A 25,064-nucleotide genomic window follows, 5' to 3' on the forward strand; every position below is an offset into this window, starting at 1 on the left:
CTTTCTTTCTTTCTTTCTTCTTCTTTCTTCTTCCTTCCTTCCTTCCTTCCTTCCTTCCTTCCTTCCTTCCTTCCTTCCTTCCTCCTTCCTTCCTTCCTTCCTTCCTTTCTTTCTTTCTTTCTTTCTTTCTTTCTTTCTTTCCCAATAGGTTTGAGAAGGGGAGAAGAGATATGGGATGATAATTAGCAGGAATAGTGGGATATAGTACAATATCTCTTTAAAGAAGAGGGAATATTAAGTATTGTATGTTTGTAAGCCACAGGAAAGTAGCAAGTAAAAATTACAGGGGGAAAAAGGAATAATAGTAAAAGTAACCTGTTAGAGAGATTAGGAAGGGATGGATTCAAGGGAGATTGAAGCAAAGGAGGAAATAATGGAGGATGTTATCAAGTGAGAAGCAGAGGAGAAAAAAAAGACAAAGCTCTTGGCAAAAAAGGCCTAGATTTTCTTGGTAAAAATATGAGACAAGATCCTCAACTGAGAAAATGTGGAGAAGGAATACTTTGGGGGGGGTGGGGCAGAGAGAAAAGGTTGTTCAGAATAGTCATTGTGTGAGTACATATATAAAAATGTATGTATGTATGAAAGGATAGTGAATAGAAAATAAAAAGAAAGAGGTAAATTTAAGAAACAATCAAAAATCTGATGAAGTTTATTACTGATTAGCTATATTGAGTAAAAGATATTATTTGTTTTTTAAATGAGTTAAATGTTCAGTCAGTCCATTGGTTTAGCATAGCATAGCTAAGATCAATAGTCCTTATTTATTTTTTCTTTTGGTGAGGCAATGCTGGTTAACTGACTCATCTAGCATAATATAGTAAGTGTCAAGAGCTAGTACTCTATCCACTGTGCCACCAAGCTGCCCCCCCACACTCAGGTTTAAGGACTTTCTATTTTCAATCTCCTTCCCCATTGTTTTGAGTCACAGTTTGGAAGTTTAAATAGATATTTCTAAAAGTCTTTCATAACACAAGAATCTAAACAAGAAATAATTATCAAAAGATGTTTAAGATCTCATTATATCCAGAAATAACAGATGGATTTTTCTTAGCATCAAAAGACTTAGATTCAAGGCTTGCCACTTTGTTTTACTCCCTATGTGATATTAGAAGCAAGTCATTTTAGTTCTTTAGATCTCAGTTTCTTTATCTTTCAGATGAAGGTAATCTGCTATATGATCTCTGAGATCTTTTTTTGTTTTGTACTTTTATGTTCTGTAATTGAAATGGTGTTGAACTTTGAATGTTATATAAATAAAATATTTAATTCTTAAGTGGGACTTACTAAATTTTAATGATGAGTTTATTGAAAAAATAGTTGAATCTTTATTGACTTTAAATTATTTTAACATAAATCCTTGAAGAGACATATCCAAACTATTTAGAAGGGAATTAAACTTCACATTTTACTGAAAATGCAGCAGATGAATTTTGAAACCTTTTAAAATGTTGAAATATTGAAATATTGTCAGCGAAGGTGAAATTGCAAATATCTTGCCATTTATCAAAGTATTATATGATTTTTTTTTTTTTGCTTTGAGGACACTTTATTCAATATCCTTGTTAAACTAACTGTATGAACACTGATCAATAATGACTGAGGCCTTGCAAATTGTTCTTTGGAATACTTTAGTAAAACTGACATTTTAAACCATTAATATTCATAAAAAAATAACAGTTTTGTAATTGTGCCCTGCCTTTATTTCTAGATCATTGCTACTTAAAAATAGTGTTTTTCAGGTACTTTGTAAGTAAACCAGTTTAACACCAAAATATACAAGAGACATAATAAAACTTTCCATTACCATGTGAAATTTTTTCTAACTTTATAGAATATAGTCTGAAGGAAGGGAAGACTATAATTCTTAGTAAAGTTTCATAGTATGCCATTGGTTAAACATTAGTCTATGATATTTTGCAGAAAACTGAATGTAATAAATCTCTGTTCTTGAAATAAATGTTTAGCCAGTCTCTTGGTTTGATGTAGAATAGATCTACTTTGAAACTCATCATCTGTCTTCATTTTTAAGGGATTTTATGAAAAGTTATCTCTTGATTTCAATCAGTTTATAAGTAAGTTTAAGGGTTGTAGCTTTGGAATCCTACAGATCAATTGAATAGGGAATCAAAACTCAAACTAATAAAGAAAATGAGTCAAAATTAATCACAATAGCCACTTTTCTGAAGCTATTTCATATTTTGTTTCTTTTGACAGACTTGCTCCTATCCCTATTATCATTAAGGTCCTTAAATAAATTTATTTTTAATTTTTTTTTAAATTGGCCTTCACTAAGTAAGTAATCCAAACCATTTCCTGTTGCATGAAAGTGCTGCTTCCTGCACAAAGATAACCACTAAAGTTAAGTTTTAGTATACCTGCTTTCTCCCATCATCTGGATTGTGAATTGTTTGTATTATTTTTATCTTTATTTCTAATATAAGAGGTTTTTTTTCAGAATTTTCAGATTTTTTTGAAATTTTCAATAGTATTTTATTTTTTCCAAATACATGCAAAGATAGTTTTTAACATCCATTTTTGTAAGACTTTGTGTTCCAAATTTTTCTCCTTTCCTCCCTTCTCTCTCCCCTCCCTCAAGATAGTACACAGTCTGACATAGGTTAAATATGTACAATTAAAAATAATTGTTCATTAATATTTATAATGTTCCAGAACAAGTGTCAACATTAGAAAAATCTTTCCTTGACATAATTAGTGATGCTAAAGCTTTTAAGAATAACTTTTCTAGATCAAGCAACAAAATTTTATTAACTTCCTACTATATTCCCCATATGCTATGTCCTCTGTATGTGTGTATGTATAAACACTTTATATATGAAATTGTGTCATGTTATTAATATCATCATGACTTCTTTCCTCAATTTCACCTATTTTTGCAACTTGAGATACTGAAAACCTTATTTTTTTTTTTTACCTAAAATGGCTCTTCTCATCTTGTAACTAAAAAGAAATTTTAATTATCTTTTATCTACTATAGCCAAAACTCTTGTCAACTTCTTTCTTTGTACTTCTCAAACACTATTGTTATCATTATCATCAATGATATGTCTCATCTGACTATATATTCTAAACATCAAAGAGGTCTAAGAAGAAATGTTTCTTGCTTTTAAAAACTTAATAGTCTAATTGGAAAAATATAGAAACATAGTCCTGAGATTAGTAGTCATACTAATATTTGATTTTTGTATAATGCTTTAAAATATATTTGTCATTTCGCTTCAATCTGACAACTCTTTGAGGAAGATGCTATAGGTGTTGTTATCCCTATTTTATAAATATGAAAACCAGCACAAAGAAGATATAACTTGCCAGATCTTCTTAACTCCAATCTCCATGCTCTGTTTTATCCCAATATTTGGCATGGATGGTATAGACCAGGGGTTCTCAAACTTTTTAAATAGGGGCCCCAATTCATGTCCCTCAAACTCTTGGAGGGCTGGACTATAGTAAAAACAAAAACTTTGTTTTGTGGGCCTTTAAATAAACTTCATAGCCCTGGGTGAGGGGAATAATCATCCTCAGCTGCTGCATCTGGCCCATGGGCCGTAGTTTGAGGACTCCTGGTATAGATACTATGTTCAGATTACGTCCTATGGCATAACTTCAGGTTTTTCTGGTAGTCTAGTATATCAATCAGAATATTAATTTTCAGGGGATATGCTCGCATGTTAAGCAAAATACCATTTTATATCAGCAGTGAAGGTTTCATAAGAATTCTTTATATGCTTACAGAGCTAAAAGAAACCTTAAAGATAATCTCACCATAGACTCATTTGGTTGTAAATTTAAAGTTAAAAGAAGCTTCAAAGGTATTAATCTCCTTATTTTACAGGTAAGGAAATTGAAGTCCTTAAATTTTTAAGTGACTTGACCACATTTACACAGGTAATAAATAAGTAGTGAAAAAATAATTTGAATTCTTAGTTAGAAAGAGGAACCTTACAGTATGATTCACTGAGTTTTTCTCACTGTTACTTGGCAAGCAGCTGTGCCATGTCCTCAACTGTACTTCTCCCATCCCTATTGGTGTGTTCTCTTGTCAGTCCATCTCAAAACTCTTCCTCCACTTAAGCTTGAGTGAAATTAAAATTAGTTGGCTTTATAACTCTTCTTTAAAAGAAGTGTTTGGGAAGATATTTTTGCTTCATCCTCTTGCCCTCCAGTCAGAAGAGCAGAGGTGACTGAGGATATTATCCATTGAGCACTAAAGCGGAAGCAATCTCCATATTGATGAGTTTCCTGATGATGAGATTTTTCGAAATATTTGCGGGGAATTGGACATGATAATGGTAAAGTCAAAACCAAGCATTGCAGCTGGTGAGAAAATGAAGGGTATGATTTATTTTTACTTCTTTTCTCCCAGAATGCAAGGTGCATGCATCTCATAGTGCATGTCTCCTGCTGAGAATTTTCTAAAGTTGGCATCTTTTTTTTAACCCTTTTACTTCCTGTCATATCTATAGCATTTAGCACTGGGGTCACTTGTCTTGAAGCTTCAGTGAACATCAAAATAGTACTTAATTCTGGAGAGGGGGAGAAAGATAAAACTGTTGACTTTTGTCCAATGATCTTGCCTTAATAATGGCCCATGCTCCCTTACATATACATTTTTAACCACACTAATTAAATGACACTAATTATTCTATGTGTTCTACTAATAGTAAAGGAAGCCACATTATAATGCAAAATGCATAGAGCTATCCTCAGCATCTGAGTTCTGCATCTGAGATATGCTGCCTATGTGACCCTGTGCAAATCACCTGCTTAATCCTTGAGTCGTCTTAGAAATTATTTAAAACTATAAGTTGTACAAGACTAATGTGGAAATATTTTTAACAAGATTGTACATGTATGATCTACACCAGATCGCCTACTGTCTTGGGGGAGGGGGAAGAAAAATTTGGAGCTCAGAATCTTACAAAAAGATGAATGTTGAAAACTATCTTTACATATAATTGGAAAAAATAAAAGACTTACTAAGTTTTTTTAAGAATATAAGTTGTAGTGAATATATATTCTCTAAACCAATCAAATCATACATCTAATTCCTAATCCAGTCTACCAAGACAAATCACAATCTATCATTTATATATTGTTATTGGACCTACTCTATTTGAAGTAATAGGATAATTTAGACTATTCTCTTGTGCTTTTCTGCATTGCTTAGCAAAACACATCAAATGCAAAAGCAGCAGGAACTTCAACAAACAAATGGATTTTCTATGTGCTTGTCTGTCATTACAGCATTTTCCTTCATTTAAACTTCTTAGTTTCACAAAACTCAATTTTGCATCATTGTAATACAGGTAGTAACAACTGACATGTATATATTGCTTTAAGGTTTGCAAAGTACTTTACTTATGTTATCCCATTTGATCCTCACAACTACCCTTTGAGATAAATGCTGTTATCATCCCCATTTTATAGATGAGTATGTTTCTTGTAATAAATTTAAACAAAAAGGTTAATAAAATTCGGATTAGGGAGAAAACATCCTCTCTTTTCATAAAATTTATGAAAAAATAGCATACACTTCACAATACAGAATAACTGCAGACACTAGAGTACACAGATAGTGGAAGGTTTGTCTAAATTTCTGACAGATTTTGCAACTTCCATATCCAGCACCATCGTAATCAATAGTAACAACTGACATGTATGTATTGCTTTAAGGTTTGCAAAGTACTTTACTTACGTTATCCCATTTGATCCTCACAACTACCCTATGAGGTAAGTGCTATTATCATCCCCATTTTATGGATGAGTAAACTAAGACTGAGAGATTCCATGACTTATTACCACACATTTAGTAATTTTGAGACAAGATTTAAATTCAAGTTTCCGCACTTCAAATCCAGCACTAGCTATTATATATATACCACCTATCTACATCAATAAAATATGAAAAATTCTTAAGATAAGACTGTAAACCAAAGTCCTAGTAGAAATAATGTGTGTACATTCTATTATATTATTCAGCATTTCTTATCATACTGTAAAAACTCATTAATTTACTCAAAATAGTTAATGACTGTTATTGTCCCCATAGAACACATGATATTAATAGGCATAGGGAGCTTGTGACTTTCTAACTAGGCTCTATTACAACATATGGCACCCAAAGTGGGGCAAATTCTATGGACCTGGAGGAAGAGGAGAGTTCAGAGGGATATAGTCTAAAAGTATGTTGTAATATGGAAGTCACCTGACAGTGACTGCTGGAGATCCAAGCCAGACCTGCAGAATGGATCTCCTCTTGTGAGAGGGTGCTACAAGGAGACTGAGAGGCGTTTGCATTGTCTGACCTCTCTTCTCTTCCCTCTGCCTCCAATTTATTTCATTCCCAGTCCACAACACCTGTGTCAGTAAAGGCTGCCCCGCAACTCCCTCAAGTGTCACAATCTACAGCTTGCAGAGGCTCTCGGAGAATTGACCTGCCCTTTCACCCAGACATAGTCCTTAACATTTTTTGAAATAACTAATTTTATACTTTCTGATTTTATGAATATACAATTGATATAATTATATTCTGTTGAGACAATAGTATTAAGAAACAACAAAAAGGGATTTTATTTCCTGTAATAAATTTAAACAAAAAGACTAGTATAATTTGGATTAGGGAGGAAACATCCTCTCTTTTCATAAAATTTATGGAAAAAATAGCATACACTTCACAATGCAGAATAACTGCAAAAACTAGAGTATACAGGCAAGTAGAAGGTTTGTCTAAATTTCTGACAGATTTTGAAATTTCCATATCCAGCAGAAATTTGAAAAAATATTTGTAGTATTCTTTTCAGCATTTGTAAAGAATGTTTTTCCCCCTGCTTTTCTTTTGTTTGTTTGTTTGTTTTTTTCACTAACAATCTGTGCCTGTCCCTCCCTCACTATTATATTAGCACTCTAAAAGAAAAGCTATCTATTCACAAATTCATACTGTACTGTGTTTTGACTAAGTTGGTGCTCTCTGGTTGATATTTTATGGTGTAAGTGTTCAATGACTCTCATAGAGATAATAATACACTTTGTAATTTGAGTTTTTATTATAACACAATTATTTTCTGACTAAATATGATCTCTGCTAATACATAGCTCATTCCATTGATACTTGCCCCTAATTATTCTCCATATAACACAAATAGATAAATGAAACTTTTTCCTGTCTTATTGTAACTTTTAAAATTGTCTTTCCCCTCATTTGTAGATATTTTTATTAGAACTCATGATTTCATTAATGTGAATTATAAAATTACTGAAGAAAGCTTCCTGCCTGGATTTATTATTTTTGTTCATTTTTTACATATGTAGCTCCACATGCAGTGAATTTTCTATAATGTAAATTAATTTAATCCCAGTCTTCTGCTGACCTCTATTTTTAAAGTTATAATGAGTCATTTTCCCATATTGTATTTCCTAGTATAATGTTATAATATATTATCCACCTGAACATATGTAATATTTTTTCACTGCCAAAGATAGAGGATTATAGATTTAGAAGTGGAAGGGAGATTAACATGCAACATGTAACATAAATTCATTTTGCTGATGAAGGAGCTGAAGTTAAGGGAAATTAAGGACTTGCTCACCATGACACAATGAGTAACCAATTAGAGGCAGGATTTGAGCCCCAGTCCTCAGACTCCAAAAACCAAGTCTCTTTACATCACAGGGTACTGTCTCCTCTATAATTTGCTGGAAAAAGTAGTCCAGTCATAACATGAGTTGAAATTTTTCATTTTCATATTTTCCAATGCTAATTTCTATTTTGGACAAAAAAGCCTCACAAAATAGGGGCAAAATTTTTTGAGAATTAATTTTATCACTACTATTTAGAAGTTGTTTTTTGTTCATTAAGCTTATAGTCTTTTTTCCTCTATTGGTTATTTGGCATTATTTATTTTAAAATTATCTTTTCTTCTATTTACTTAGTTATGTTGTGCTGTGCCTAAAATTAATAGAAAGGCAATTCTTTCACCTCCTGAATATTCCTTACCAGATATATAACAATTTTTTATTATATATATGTATTTGAAATAGTTGCTGTTATTAGAGTATGCAAATGAATTCAACACATTCTTCAGTGTTGATGTCATTTCAAAGTAGGCAAGTGATTTCTCCAAGATCTTCATTGTCCCATAGACGTCCAATAAATGTTTTACAGATCAATTATTAAATTGTGTTTATAAAATTTATAGTCTATTTAATTGTAAGAAACTGATAATATATGAAAAATGCAACTATTAGTTCATTTATTAATTCATTTATTTCTAATTCTTTTGTAAAGACCTGTAAGGTTTTTTTTTTTTTTTTTTTGGTATTATGCATTAATTACTAGTCTAGTTACACAATACACTGATAAATAAAAAAGTAAAATTTAAACATATTTTTAAAATTCAAAGTCATCGTCCTTTAATGTCATAAACTAGTGGTTCTAAGAAAGTCAGGATACCAGCCAAACAAATGGTTAGAATAGACAAATTAAATAAATACAAAACCTGTAATTTAATTAGTTTCTTCAGCCATGGTCACTCCTTCCTTGACATTAATAAATACAATGGTCTTTCCTCAGTCCACATTTTAAATTTTTTTCTTTACAGGATTAGAAACTTAATTTTCCCTACTCTGATAGTTTCTCTTCCTTGGTTTTTTGTTTGTTTGTTTGTTTGTTTGTTTTTGACACTTCATTGTTGTTCTCTTGCTACCTGTTGGACTGTTACTTTTGAGTCTGCTTTGCAGATTCATTATCTGTGTCCTGTTCTCTGTTTGAGTGTGCTACATAGTTTTATCCCATGACAGATCAATGATCAATAATCAGTCTTCTTTCTATCCATCAATGAAATTGTGGGTAAATACCACCTCATCTGTTCCACATTAGAACATTCCATGCAATGTATCCAGCAGAACAGCTCCACCCAGAGAATTGTTAGCTTCATCAAAGCCCTTGAAATCCTTTGAGGATAATCTGAAACCTGAAAACTTTCAGCTGTCCAGCATCCAAAGCCCAAACCTCCACCTGCACAAACAAAAAAGAAGAGTGATCATTTGTCTCTGTTTCAGGAACTTAGTTTAGGTAGTTTATCAGGTAGCAATGGATTTTATTCCTATTTAATAATCAGTTTTTTAAAAGAGAGAATGTTTCCTTTTTTGTTGTTGGTTTTTTCATTTTGTTTTCTTGTATTTTTGTGATCCCTTGAGTTCCTATTGAATAAACTGTCATTCATCTTTATGCGGATGAATCCCAAAGGTACATATTTAATCCTTGTCTCTTTTGAAGTCCTGCTTCACATTTCCAGTTTCCCATTTGACAATTATACTTACATGTCCTAAAGTTGTATCATATTCAACATGTCTGAAACAGAACTGATTTTCTTTTTCTCCAATCCTACTCTTCCATTTCTTCTCTATTTCTGTAAGGGAACCACTATCCTTCTAGTTATTCAGATTCAAAAAATAAGATTCAACTTCAATTGTTTTTTTAACTGATCTCTCAGAAGGTTAACTTTATTTTTTTCTCTCAATAGTATTTTATTTTTCCAAATACACATAAAAATACTTTATAAGACTTTGTGTTCCAAAATTTTCTCCTCCCTTTCATTCCCCCTCCCCCAAAACAATCAATGTGATAGACAATATTCCATATTATTAATCCATAACTTATTCAGTCATTCTTCAGCTGAAGGACTCCACTCAGTTTCCAGTCCCTTGCCACTTCAAAAAGAAGTGCTTACAAATATCTTTTCCTTCTTTTATGATCTCTTTAGGAAACAGATCCAGTAGAGACACTGCTGGATCAAAGGATATGCACAGTTTTGCATAGTTCCAAATTGTCCAGAAAGGTTGGATCATTTCACAACTCCACCAAGGCACATTAATGTCCCAGTTTTCCAACATTTATCACTACATTTTCCTGTCATCTTAGTCAGGCTGAGAGGTGTGTAGTAGTACCTCAGAGTTGTCTTAATTTGCATTTTTCTAATCAATAATGATTTAGAACATTTTTTCATGTAACTAGAAATAGCTTTAATTTCTTTATCTGAAAATTGTTTGTTTATAATCTTTGATTTATCAATTGGGGAATGACTTGTATTTTTAGAAATTTGAGTTAATTTTCTACATATTTTAGAAATAAGGCCTTTATTAGAAACGCTGTCTATAAAAATTATTTCTCAGCTTTTTTTCCCTTTTAATCTTAACAGCCTCAATTCTTAACTTTCCCTCACCTCCATATTCAGTCATTTGCCAAGTCTTACTCATTCCGCTTCCTTAACATTTATCAAATCAAAATGCCCTAACTACCATAATCCACCCTCACTATCCCTTGCCTGGACTGTTGCAGAGCCTTCTATCTGGTTTCTTCAATCCATTCTCTCTCCACTATAGTTTATCTTTCACCCAGCTATCAGATTTCATTTATAAAGTACAGATCTGACCCTATCAATTCTCTGCTTAATTAGCTGCTGTGACTCTGTGTGGCCTTAAGAATGAAATTCTCCTCTATTTTGCATTTTCTGTCATGCACGATATAGCTTCTCTCTCCCTCCCCTTTTCTCCTCCCCTTGTTTTTCTCTTCTTCTCCCTGTCCTTCGCCTTCCCTCCTCTCTCTCCTTTCCTTTTCTCCCTCCCTCTGCCTCCTTCCATCTTCCCTGTCCCCTTCTTCCTCTTTCCTTCTCCTTTTACCTCTCCCTCTCCCCTTCTTCTTCCTGCTTCTACTCCTCCTCCTCCCCTCTATTTAGTGCAAAGTAGAGGAGCTTGAACTTCATTCTTGAGAGACAAAAGAGGGGAGGGGAAGAGGGAAGAAGAAGGGGAGAGAGAATAAAAGGAAGAGAGGAAGAGAGAAAGGGGGATAAAGGGTGGAGAGAGGAAGAGGGGTCAAGGGAAGATGGAGGGAAGTAGGGGAAGAGGAGAGAGAAGGGAAGGGCACCAGTACAATGTAATGCACTTAAGAGCTAGAATTTTTTTCTTTTGTCTCTGCATCCACAGTGTCTAGTATAGTTTCTGAATGTGATAAGTATGAAATAAATTCTTGAATTATGACATAAAAATGACATGAATCCTTTCTTAAAGACTTCTGACAATCTCTTGAACATGCCGTCTGCTCTCTGTCATCATCTTCTTCCCATCAGAATGTCTTATCCTGCTCCTATTTCTGTAGGTTCTGATAGACAAGATTTTATTCTATCTTGAAGTTTCCAAGGCCTCTGTGCAACTTTTGAGCCATATTCTCACTGCACCCCTCCCAACTTCATTTTCCAGTCCCTTTTATTGTCTTCTTTCATTAAATGTAAGTAAGATCTCTAAGGCATTCCGTTTTTATTATTTGTATTCTCAGCTCAATATAGTGCCTACACATTGTAAACAAATAAGTGCTTTTTTATTTGTCTATTTTAGAAGTGGAAGTATCATTCACTAGGCAGCATTCTATATACTCCTGGTTTCCAATTGTTTATCAGTTTTCTTCATTGGACACTTCCCACTAGTTCTGAATTGAGGAACTTTGGGCAGTTACCTCCAATGGTGCTTTTTTAATACTTGGTTATAGATATGTATTATTTGCAAGTCCTGTTTATAAGTTAAGAAGAAAATGTGTATACATATATACACAGTATATAAACAATATATGTATATATATAAGTATATTTATACATACATGTATATGTATTCAGGTATTTTTATAATGAAATTACCAATAAAATAATTGCCCAATTCTCTAATCTTGACTAGTTATTAAATAATAACTACTTGATAAATAACTTTGAATGGAGTTTTTTTTTCAGCTATTCCTCAGAGTGATATTGTTCTAGAAATGATATTTAAACTGATCAGTTATTATTAATTATAACTTTTAGGCATGCTTAAAAAGACCAGTTAAAAGTACTGACTGTGTCCTGTTTGAAGATGATGATGATGACATGGACAGAGCTAGCAAGTGAGTAAATTATTTGTTGACATGTTACTTGAGGTCTTAAAGCAAGTGATGTTTTGAATCTTAGTAGATATTTCAAGATGATAACATAGTACAAAACAGCCTTATTAACCATTAGATTTTCCCAGGCACGTGTCTATAATTTCTGTTAGGGGAGACTAAGGCTGATGATTCTCTCAGAGTTGGGACTTCTGAGTTACACTAAGACAAGAACAAATCAAATATCTGCCCTATAAGCCTGCTAGTGTATTGTAGCAGGTTAAAGGGCCAATTGATGGGCAGAATGAGGCCATAGCGGCTGCTATACTTCAAGGCGGGGCAAGATAGATTCAATATCCCAAAAAATATGGGAGAGAAAAGAAAGAAGAAAGATAGACCAGATCTTTGGGTGAATGACTAACCTTTGTTCCTCACACATTCCATTTCCCTTTACACAGGAATTCCATATTTTCTGAAATGTATTTCCTCCTTAATTCTACTTGTTAGATACTCTATTTAACCTTAAAGCTCAGTTCAAATAGTACTATCTTGAAAGACTTTTTTCTACTCTCTCATAATTGCTAAATGCTCCTCTGACAAAATCACGTTGTATTTTATTTTGTGTGTTCTCAATTATGTTTTGTGTCTTCCTGTGAAATGTTTGTTACTTAAGAGTAATAACTGTTTCATTTTTGTATCTTGAGAACTTATTATAGTGGTTGATGATTAATAAAAACTTATTGATTTACTATAGTTGAAAAATTTCATTCTTAAACCTAAATTCTTGATCCCTTAGGAAAATCTCTGTCTAAATTTCCATTTCATTAGATCAACAAAGGTTGAATTGTTATAAAAATCAAAATCTTTGTCCTTCAGAAACTTTGCTTATGGGGCATAATGTGTATTTTTCCTATCTTTTGATTCAGTTGATGCATACTCTTTCATTCGAAATTCAAACATAAATATTGTAATTAATCAAAAGTTGTTTACATGCAGATTTTATAATCTAGAAACTTATCTTTTTGCATACCTTCAGTTCTGCCTTTCTTTTTTCTTTAGGTTATCATCAGAAGATAGTGAGGAAGCTTCTGCTTATTTTTATGAAAGTGACGATTCTGTTGAAGCTAGAGTAAAGACTCATTATCCAGGTGAAATGGACTTACTAGGAGAAATCCTTGATACTTTGAGTACACATAGCTCAGATCAAGGAAAGCTATCAGCTGCAAAGAGCCTGGATTTTTTTAGATCAATGGATGATATTGATTACAAGCCTACGGTTAGTCTTTTTTTTTTTTTTTTCTTTTTGCAATTCATGTTTCAACTTACAGTCTACTTTTCATTTGCTGTATTTGTTTGGGCCTATAATAGAATCTGTAGATTGTTTAAAGTCATTTTATGCTAAGCTGTTTTAGGTAAATGCCAATACTTCAAAAAACATATTGCCATTTAATTACCTAAAATTATGCTTAATTATCAAATGTTAATATTCCCTGTAGGTTCCTTGGTTCAAATCACCACTGTTGCTAATTAGACTTCTTTCAATCAAACAAAAAAAATTAGCTTTCAATCCATTTTATATTTTTTCTTCTTTGGGAAAACATTTAAATGAAGTATGTTATTCTGGAGTTCCCAGAAATCTTAACACAGAGAGATTTTGACAGTTATTTATAGCTTCCCATTTTATTGATTTAAAGATTAATAGTAGTATGTGTACTGTATTATAAAATATTTAGCAAACATGATATTATGGATTTAGTCTTTGTACTAGAAAAGATCAGATGTCCATGCCATATGACATTGAATGTATAAGTTCTAAGGTGAGAAGTTCAAAAGTAGAATGGGCTTGGAAGCTAAACTTCTGTTTCATTCCTCTCAATACTAATAGAGAAATTTGAGAGAATTTAGTTAACTTCAGTCACATTCTTCATAGAGTTGAACATTTATTCTAAAATTTTTAAAATGCCAGGGGAAAACTATGAAGTTTTCTTTAAAAAAATAAATTTTTGTCTTCAATTGTATATTCTTTCAGAACAAATCCAATGCACCTAGTGAGAGTAATCTGGCTGTACTTTGTAGCAATTCTGGTGATCAAGCTGAATGGAACCTTGGTCAGGATGATAGTGCTCTCCGTGGAAAACATCTCCCACCATCTCCAAGGAAACATGCTTCTGCTGGTTTAACAGAATCTCTCTTCATTCTGAAAGAGGAAAATGGTGAAAAACACCTCAGTGCCAACAATGTGAATTGCCCAGTGATGGTGGTAAATTCAACTTCTCCTGTAGAATCAATTTTACAACTTGATTCTTCAGAAGATTTACAAACAAATAGTCCTTTCCAAGGAAAAACTGACAATAATGAAACACTAAGCCATACCTCAGATGATCAACTTGATCTCCGCCTTAGACGACATCTATCTACACTAGTTCCTTGGGAAAAAGATGGGAACGAAGTAAAGGAAACTTCTGGTGATGTTGGACTACTTCATGAAGTAGTGACATTATGTCATATGACATCTGCATTCCATCATGGTTTAAATATTTCAGAGAATAACAGCAGCGGAAATAAAGCTTAAGTTGATTGTCAAAGGGGAGATCACTTTCTTCAAAGGTTCATAAGGAATCCTCTTAGACTTTCAAGTTATATGTTAAACAAATTTTGTAGGAATCATAACTCTTATAATTTTGAAATAGTTTGCATTGGTACATGAATTTTGCCTGTTCAGTAATTTAATGGCTATTTCATCTATTGATTTGTTTATTCAAAATCTTAAAGATAAAGCCAACAGTGCTGTTGTATTCTTAAATCAGGTACTAGTTTGTTGAGTCTACATATTTAATTGATTGCCCCTGGAATATGGTGCTTAATGTCATCCATTTCATTTATCCAGAGGGAAACATATATAACTTTCAGATAACCAATTAGTACTGCATCCATTTGGTTGAGCATGAGCTGAACAAGTTGTTATAAAATGAGCCTGAAACTCTTAAAATACTGATCAGCAAATTGCCTTAATCTTAAGCCTATATTAAATATTACACAATAATCGTGAGTCATTTATAAGACTATACTTGTCTTGGAAGGCAAATGTTCTGAAGAGCAATAATGACTTTTTATGCATTGTGTCAAGGGCCAAAAGCACTTTTTCTAAAGTAAAAGAATCTCATAGAAATGTTGCATGTGATTTATAGAAAGAAAAATAAGGCCATGTCTTCCAAAAATTTGAAAGGTACGAGCTTACCTTTTATTCAGTATATGAAGTGCTGAAACATAATGTGAAGTAAATGAACTTCTGTTTACAACTGAGACACTTTAGTTTCCTCTGCCCCATGTACATCTCTACTATCTAGGAGTCTTGAGAAAGGGAAATATGGTATAAACTGAATTTATAGACTATGTTCATTTTATCATTATTTGCCAATTTTTTGAATACTATTTACTTTCAATTTTAACATTTTTCTGGATTTTGACATTTTGAATTAGGTTTAACATCTTCTTGGATTTTGAAAAGGAATAATGAATTATTTCATAGTAATAGGATAAATCCAAAAGTACAGCTAGAAAAAGTAGTGAAATGTTATATTTAAATTTTGCAGCTTTTTTATATTATACACAAGGATATCATTAGAAAGAAAAAGAATGGGACAGTATTTTTAGGAAAAGATAATTAAACAGTTTACTTGGAAGGGTTTTAAGAGGCAGTCTAATGTTAGACCTTCACTATGAAATATTTATTAAGGGAATACTTTTTCCATGTATGCTTGATTTCTTAAGTACATTTTTTAGTTACCAAAGATCTTTTTAAAAACTAAAAAAAACATGCCATTTGTCTTTAAAACATTTGAGCAAAAAAAAAAATTGTTTTTTTTTCCCCATCCACACTCCAAAATTACAGTGGACATTTTTATATCCATTTAAGTTTCAAATGGAGAGGATAATATGTACACAGTACCTTTTGTGAAGAAAAATTTTTTTTTGAAATATCTTTTTATAATACAAAAACTCAAGGCTTTATCAAATATTGTCGTAATCTACTCATTCCAAATTTATATTATAATTTATTAAGGTTATATGCAATAAAAAAGATTTTATTTAAGAAAAAAGAACTGTAGGATTGCCAAGTGATTACCTCTGATAAGAAAATTTCATCACCTAACTTAGTTGGCAAATATTACTTTATTATTTGTGAAAAGTTAACTGAGATAATTCTTAAAAATGAATTTTAACATAAATTATTACTTTAGAAATCATTCACATCTCTGAACCTTATAAAAAAAACTGAACTATAGAATATGCAAAATTTGTTTTCCTCCATTTGCTAACTACATGAACCAGGGGTCCTCAAACTACCGGCCTGTGGGCCAGATGCGGCAGCTGAGGACAATTATCCCCCTCACCCAGGGCTATGAAGTTTCTTTATTTAAAGGTCCACAAAACAAAGTTTTTGTTTTTACTAGGCCCTCCAAGAGTCTGAGTGAACTGGCCCCCTATTTAAAAAGTTTGAGGATGCCTGGAACCATAATTGTATTTGATCTATGTTTGCCTCCTAAATCCTTCAGTCATGTACAAGGTGGGCAGTTATACAAATGTGATCATTTTGCTGAAAAATGTTTTGCCATAAATATCTAAGTTACATATTTGATTAAATGATTTAAGGTACATTTTTAAGATTGTATAAGTTATTTTTTTTTTAGTGTCAGTGATTTTTAAAGGCTAACATTTGTGCCTTAAAACATATAAAACTGATAGTTGTTCATAAATTTTAAATTCTCTTTTACTGCCAAAATAGCCAAAAAAGTAGCCAACACTGGTATTTCAAGCCATTAATTTATACCTATATTCACGTAGTCAGTATGTCTTCATAGTGTTGTAGGTAATTTAATAAGAATAGTTCAGGAACTAAACTATTCTTAATTTCTTCTTTTTTTCTTGCTTTTTAAAAAGTATTGATGATTGATGATGAAATCGAACTGAAGTTATAAATTTCTCTCTTCTATTGAAGAAAATTGTCATGAAAGAATTTTTAGAGAAATTAGGATTTTATTGCCTACCAAGAACTCCCTTTTGAATTTACTATTCTTCCTCAGCAAAGTCTTGGCCATTATTTAATTGATGTCCACACAGAGTTTTGTATGCTTTAGACTTTGATCCAATTGTCCCCTTATCAGATAAACTGTATTTAAGAGGAAAGAGGAGGGAAAGGAAAATTAGAAACAGGAAAATGGTAGACTTAGAAACTATAATTTTGTTTTAAAAAGAAGTGGCACGCTTAATGATTATATCTTTTTGAGTATATCTTTACTTATGTAAAGTCATAAATATAGAACAGGATTTTCTTTTGTGATTGAATATTTAACATTTCAGTCATTCAGTAAATATTATTTGAGTACCAAGTATGTGTAAGGTATTTTGCTAGACTGTAGAGAATTTATAAAATTGTACTGATGACAATCGTTGCCCTCAAGGAATTTGCAGTCTAATGTAAAATGATCATATCCTTAAGGTAATATTAATTAATCTAATAAGCATTAATTTATCTAAAAATTGTGATCATCAATTTTAAAAATTGTATTTTGTGTAGAAGTCACTAAAAGGTTCAAAGTTTTCTCAGAAAAAAAGTAGGGAAAGGCTTCCGTAAATGATCAAACTAAAGAATCTTGTGACTAAAGATCTTTGGAAGGTATTCCCAGCTTTAAGCACTCATTTTGGTATAATATGCTACTATAATGTTGACTTCCAAGACTATCATTAAAGTCTACTGAATGAGAATATCTTTTTAACACAAATTGTACTAAATTATTGTAAAAGTTTAATCAAGAAAAAGAGACCTACTGTTGGTCTTTATGTCAATATGACAAATTCAAATTAATAGAGGTTTCATTTTTTTATGAATTGCCTCTTAGTCTATCAGTAAAAACACATTCATCCTTTTATCTATTGTATAATTTTTACTTAATACTGTAGTATTCTTATTATATACCTTCTGGAATGCCATTGAATTGCATAGTTCTTTTGGAAAACTGGGTAGATTTATAACAAAGGCAAAAGCTATATTTACCAAGAAAGACACAATAGAAGTTTATTTGTTTTTTAAAATGTCTTATTATTCTAAACAAATTAGCTACCCTAAAATCAGCTATTTTGGTTTTGCTCTTGTTTTTGTTCATTATGAAACACCTTGCTTCTTGGTAAATCAGAAAGTAAATTCAAGAATGTTAAATTCAGGTCTTATTGCCCAAAACAAAGAACCCACAGACACATACAAAGAACATTCCCTCATACACACTTCTAAGGTAGGAAATATTTTCAAAAAAATCCTTGTATCAGTATTGCTACTTTTCCCATCTAGATTCCAATAATAATGTTTATGGTTTCTTTTTTTTTTTTTTAAGAGATGGTGTTGCTTTTTTGAACAAATTAACATTTTGATCAAGTTGTAATTAGGGAATTATGTGGATTTATAGGGAAGTGTATTAGATTTTAAAATTAATAGGATTTTGTGCAATATTTTTTCTTTAGTAATTTAGTTGAAACAAATACATAGATCTGTTTTCTAGCAGATAAAGGTCATGTTTTTCAGTTATGTACAAATATATGTAGCATTGTTCATTGTGATTATGGAAGAAAAGTATGTGATGTATGTTGTTGGTAGACAAGATGTTTTCATTTATTTAAAATTAATATGCGCCTCACATTGTGGTGTCATAATGGTCTTAGCAACAGAAAAATATGCAATAAGAAAATAATGTATCTAAGATTAATACATTTAGTACTATGAATCAAAAAGTATTATACTTGGTAGCAAATATGCTTAATCAAATGTACATTTAAGATTCTAATTGCTGTATTTGTCAGGTAATTCCTAAGCAAATTATTCATTTCTGCACCATCTAAATTACATAGTATTTTTATGGCGATGAACACATATTCACATTGTGACATCCCTTATTGTGATATGTCTTTGCTAAGGTTCATAAAGGGCATTGCTTATACTTTTTGATTCTCTGTAAATTAGGTGAATTTTTCTTGTATGTATGTACAGTTTGTTTAACCCTAGAGCTTCTATAGATTCCTACTTTTATTATACTTGAATAAGGCAAAAAAGCACTGTGGAAAATCTGTAGTTCTGGATGCAATATGCAAATACACCAAAAAAAAAAAAAAAACAAATCAGGTACTGTATAATTAAGATAATCTTTTTTGTTTCACTTCAGTGTTTTGCATTCAAGAATCTATGCGTAAAATATATTTAGTTTTTAAAAATCTTTTATTGTTTAAATGATAATTTAAAAACCTTAAATTCTGAATTATTAGAAATAATGAATCTTAACACTGGACCTCAGTTATAACCTATATCACCACAGTAGTCCTATGGTAATGATTTAAGTCCACTCAAGTCCTGGACTCAGTGACTCTAACCTTAGAAAAATACAAAAATACATACCTGTGCCTAGAAAATGCACTAAACATATATATTGTACTCCCATATCACAACATACTAGTAGTCTGCTTAAAAAGCCATTCATAATATATAATATATAGGTTTATTATTCTGCTGAACCATTGCTAAAAATGCAAACCAATATTAACTTCAAAAAAGGATCCTAGCATTGTGGATAACAAGTCCTGATTATGTAACAAATCTCTTTGTTACAATTATCGACACTTTGTAAGATTTAAGATTTCTTGAATTTAGATAATATCTCACTAAAACAGATATCAACCTCCTTCTCCTCCATCAAGCCTCATCTCTTGTGTTTCGCTTAGCTAAAATATTTATTATAGCTGAACAGCCTTCTGATGATTGGCCTCTTAAACATATCAGTGGAACCTCTGATAATGGAAACCCAGAATGCCAGCCAACTATACTGATATTACTTACTTCTTGAAGACTTTGTAGATCACCATAGACCTTACTCACAAGCAGTAACCTTTGAGAATTCAGGGTTATCTTCTCATTTTGAAACATTAGAAAAGGTCCACTCTATAGGCACTAAATTGAATGTTTCTGTAGCTTTTTATTTAGAAATAGAATTGTTTTGAATAAACTTTAAAAAATAAATTAACATCTGCACATCCCCTTGACCTGTTATTAGTCACAGATATTTATGAAAATTTGCACCTAGCATTAAGATTTGATTCATTGCTATTGCATCCTATAGATTTCAGTATAAATCATCTCTGAAATTGCAAACCAGACCTTTGACTGCTATCTGGAACATAATGTGTGCATATATATACATATATAATAGTAAATATATGTATGCATATACATGTGTGTGCATATATACACATATTTATATATGTGTTTATATCTACACATACATATTTGTATGTACACACACACACACACACATATATATATATATTAGTGACTGCTGTGGAATTTTAAATGTAAATGCAAATTTTGGGTGAACACCTTGCCATAAAGTGCCCCAACATTGTAACATGAAATAAAATTTGTCTATGACAAAGCTTTCAGTGATGAAGCCTCTACTAAATGACTGATTATTCTTATAAAGATGGACAAGTCTCATGAAGATTCTATTACTTTTGTTCCTGGATAGTATGGTTCTTGATGTCCATGGAAAGCCATTTAGGTTTAGATGTAGTCAAGAAATCATAGACACAACCTACAATCAACAGGCCAACTATTATAATGTAATACTGCAGTTATGTGTGAAAGGCTTTGAAGTCAAAGGATGTTAACATTGCTTTTTTCTATATGCCTGTCTGAAGGCAAAGAACTGCTTCATTGACGTTACAAGGTAAAGAGTCTCACCTTTTCCCTTCCCCTTTGAGGCCATATAGACCAAGCAAAGGGGTTGGGGCTTTGGCCTTTCCTTTAATTCTTTTCTATTCTTAGTGGAGGGAGTGGGGTCTCCAAAGCATGATCTTGAGTCATGGGCATTCAGAGGTCCAGAAATCCAGGACAAGTATGGTAGTCGGCTCAGTAGAGAAGCCCTAGGGAGCAAGGCTCCACTTCCAGGAGAACTTGAATTTAGTGAGAATAATGCTTGGCAGGAACTGATCTAAACTGTGAGCCTAAACTTCCTCCTCAGATACTAGGGTAGCATATAGGAGGATCATTCCCCGAGTATGCTGAGAGAAAGTGCTAGTCATTGGGTCCCTAAAATGAGGAATATGTATTCATATCAGTGGTAGAGAAGAGAATCTCAGGGAGCGGTAGGCATCAGGGGAGGGGGAATGATAGTGAAAGAGCAGACATGGTGCACAATGAGGACAAAAATCCACTCATGTTGCATGTAAGACTTGATTTAGTATAAAAAGGACTCTTTGTATTTGGAGTGCATTGGAGGGCATCTTTGGGTATCCCTCAAGGGTCATTAGACTATTTCACTTGCTGAGAACAGCTCCCACAAATTCAAGTATCATCTCTATGTAGCTTATTCTCAGATCTCTGTATTATCTCTAAACTCTCTTCATTTCCAATCTCACATTTCTAATTGTCTGTTACATATCTTGAATGAGGTATCCCATAGACATCTTAAACATGGCCAATATTGATTTCCTCTCTTCCTAACTTACTTCCAGGACTGCATCCTCTTCATCCAGACTCTCAGTCCTCTCTTTCTTACCCTCCCCATCCAAGTCCTGGCAGTTTTACCTTGGCAGCATTTCATGTCTGCCAATCTATCTCCTTTGACACAGTCTCCATCATCATCTCATTTCTGTACTATTGCAATAGCTTTCTGGTTGGTCTCCTTGTCTCCAGTTTCTCACTACCCCAATCCACTTTCTACTCTGTTAGCTCAAGTACAAGTCCAACAGTGTCTTATAGTAGCTTACAGTGGCTTTCTAGACATCTAGGATCACATACACAATCCGCTGGCTTTTAAGGCCCTTCATAGCCTGGCTGCTTCCTATCCGTCCTGTTTTCTCATATCTTAATGTCAGTCGTGACCACATGTGGCCCAAACAATCTCTAGGGGTGCCCTAAGCCCGATCAAAATATAATTGGAAAATATTTAGTAAAAGAAGTAAAAGAAGTACAATAAAACCTAGATAATATTACATTTTAAAGCTAAGTCTGTACAGCCTCTGGAGGATCTTTATGAGTGGTTTAGTGGACTTCCTTTCTGTTTGACAATATACAAATGACTTCAACATGGTACTTTTCACCTCATTCTGACTGATCTAGTCGCAAAATTATCCTGGCCAACAGCACCACTCTAAATAGTGTGAGATGTCTATTTGAGCCAACTACTTCCTTTCCTCCCCTTTAAGATATTATGTAACATGGTGATTCTCTTTTGTTTCATCACTCCTGGACCAGTTAATTCAAGTTAAGGTAATCTTGTATATCTATGTACAATATTCATTTATTTTGTAGGTTACTAGGTTTCTGTGGGCTAAACAGTGTGGGAACAATGGACTTACTGCTATTTCTAACTTTGTTTCTTTTGGAAAATGTAATCCAATTTTAAAACAAACTATTACAAGTTTCAGAATCCTTATTCAAATGTACAAACTTATTCAAAATGTACAAAGTATATAATATGCCTTTTTATATATTTATAACCCCTAGATGTCACCATGGAAACAAAACTACCTGGCTGGCAGCAAAATTCTTGTCACTTGTTTCAAGTGGTAGGAACAGAATCTTCCTAAAATATGCCTGTCTCCATCTACTCAAGTCAACTCAGAGATGGGACTTATTCTGTCCCCTCCCTTTGTGGAGATGGGAGCCCCAAGCTTTCCTTGTTCCGAGTCATTTGTACTCTCAGATAACAGCTAGATGAGGTCATGGTTTTTCATTAGGAGTTCTAGTTCACAAAAGATTCCTTCCTTTGCTGATATAAATATCTTTTCAACATACATATTAATATTAATTAAATTCTAGCTTGAGCTTTCTGGCTAGAGTAGATTAACATTGATCAGAAACTATAATTTCTTTTCTATTTCAGATAGCCACTGTGTTTTCCATTAATTCCCTCTCTAATCCACCTATGTACAAAGCCATTTACCACATTTCAAGTTTGACCATAGGGTTTATATGAAGTGAAACTAAATCAAATTTAAGCAATGTAAAGAAATAAATCCAGGGACCATGTTGCACCCACCTAAAGGAGACAAAAAGGAGGTGAAGAAGAAGCAAAAAAGACTTTTGCACTTTTTTTTTGCAGTTCTTAGAAGTGTGATCACTCACCAAACTCACTTGAAAGTCTTTTTGATTTCTAGAGCAGAGGTTGCCTATGAAACTAGCCTTCTATGCTCAGTCTAGTCCTGGTTCACATATTGCACAATATCCCCAGAGACCTGATTAATCACCATGGTGCAGCTGCTCAGGTCCTGTAACATCTTTCCTCATGCTGTCTTTCTTCTCTGGCTCCTCCTACACTCTCTTACCAGATGCTTTTAAATATCTTGCTGTATAGTCTCAATACTCATTTCTAAACTGAATCTTCAGTGCATGGATCACGAAATTAACTAACCCCAGAATGCTCTTTACTTTACTTATAAAAAGTCAGTTTCTTTAAAGGGCATATTACATATTCTAACAGTATGGATTAAAGATCTTATTACACTTCACTGTGATGCAGGGTATCTTTTGCAATAAGATATAACAAGTTTCATAGACTTCTTTACAATTTATGTTTTGGGGAAATCAAGTATTCAAAAGTATTTAAAATTGTCATTTTTTCCACATTTCAAAGTTCAGTTTGCAATACTAACATTTTTTCCAGCATGTGTTCTTTTTTATTTCATTTATTTTGAACTTAAGAAATAAAACAAGCAATTCCATAACATTAGAATAGAAAAAAGATGATTATTCATGAAACTGCAAATCTATTGTGAACCACTTGCTATTCCTTTTAAATATATCATCTAACTTTCTTTTTTCCCCTTTTTTCTTCCCTTCTCCTTCACCCTACATATGGCTACTATTAGACAAAATGTGTGTTTGTGTGTGTATAAAACTATTCTCTATCTACTTCTAGTTTTCAGTTCTTTCTCAGAATGCATATAGTATCTTCCTTCATATGTCCTTTTTAGTTAATTTGGGTATTTATAATAGTCAAAATGATTTAGTCACTCAAAATTGTTCCTAAAACAATGTTGTTACTATATACAATGTTTTCTTGGTCTGCTCATTTTGCTTTTCATTATTTTACTCAAATCTGTCCAAGTTTTTCTGAGATTATTCATCTCATCATTTTTTATAGTACAGTAGTATTCCATCACCATCACATAACACTTGTTCATCCATTCCCCAATTGATGGGCATCCACAAAATTTTTAGTTCTTTGCCATCACAAAGAGAACTGCTATATTTTAGAATGTTTAGGATCTTTATCCTTTTCTTTTAATTATCTTTGGAAATAGGACAGGTAGTGGTATTGTTGAATCAAAGGGTATAAGTACTTTTTTTTTGTTTTTAGCAAGGCAATTTATTGGGGTTAAGTGACCTGCCCAGAATCACACAGTTAAAAAGTATTAAATGTCTAAGACTGAATTTGAACTCAGGTCTGGTGCTCTATTCACTGTGCCATCTAGATGCCCTATGATAAAGTAGTTTCATACTCTTTGGGCATAATTCCAGATTGCTCTCTAATTTTTTTTTTATCAGTTCGCAGTACCAACATAAATTTATGTCCCACTTTGCCCTCATAAGGACACTTTCCCCAGTAATCATTTTACTCAAGCTGATAAGTGTAAAATGATATTCCAAGGTTTTACTTTATGTTTCCCCAATCAATAATGACTCAAAGCATTTTTTCTTATGACTATAAATTGTTTTGATTTCTTTATTGGAAAATATCCATATCTTTTGATAGATTTGACAGTTTTTAATATATGTGAGATATGAGACCTTTATCTGAAAATCTGTCTATATGAAGTTTCCTCCTCCACCCCAGTTTTCCTTTTAGTTTTGGCCACTTGTTTTATTTGAACAATTTTAAAAAATTTAATGTGATCAAAATTTGCCATTTCACATTTCACAGGGCTCTTTTTCTTGTTTATTCATAAATTATTCACCTATTCAGAAGTCTGATAGGTAATATATTCCATGTTCAAATTTTCTTATATCTCTTTTTAAATATAGGTCACATATCTATTTTGATCTTTATCTTGGTAAATCGTATAAGATAATGGTCTGTGCTCAGTTTCTGCGCTCAGT

The 25,064-nt window shown here is 32.5% G+C and overlaps 1 protein-coding gene across 2 annotated transcripts in view; it reads left to right on the top strand.

Annotated features, from left to right (window-relative positions):
- The window catches only part of DENND1B (DENN domain containing 1B), a 327,198-nt gene extending 306,793 nt beyond the window's left edge, over positions 1-20,405 (top strand). For both annotated transcript variants that reach the window (XM_051998705.1, XM_051998706.1), the window contains exons 20-22: positions 11,868-11,947; positions 12,983-13,199; positions 13,953-20,405. In XM_051998705.1, coding sequence (XP_051854665.1) covers positions 11,868-11,947; positions 12,983-13,199; positions 13,953-14,495 — 840 coding nt within the window. In that variant the 3' untranslated portion in view covers positions 14,496-20,405. The remainder of the gene's footprint in view (positions 1-11,867; positions 11,948-12,982; positions 13,200-13,952) is intronic.
- Positions 20,406-25,064: the final 4,659 nt, after the last annotated feature.

Source organism: Antechinus flavipes, chromosome 4 (assembly GCF_016432865.1).
Source record: "Antechinus flavipes isolate AdamAnt ecotype Samford, QLD, Australia chromosome 4, AdamAnt_v2, whole genome shotgun sequence".
Lineage (NCBI taxonomy): Eukaryota > Metazoa > Chordata > Mammalia > Dasyuromorphia > Dasyuridae > Antechinus > Antechinus flavipes.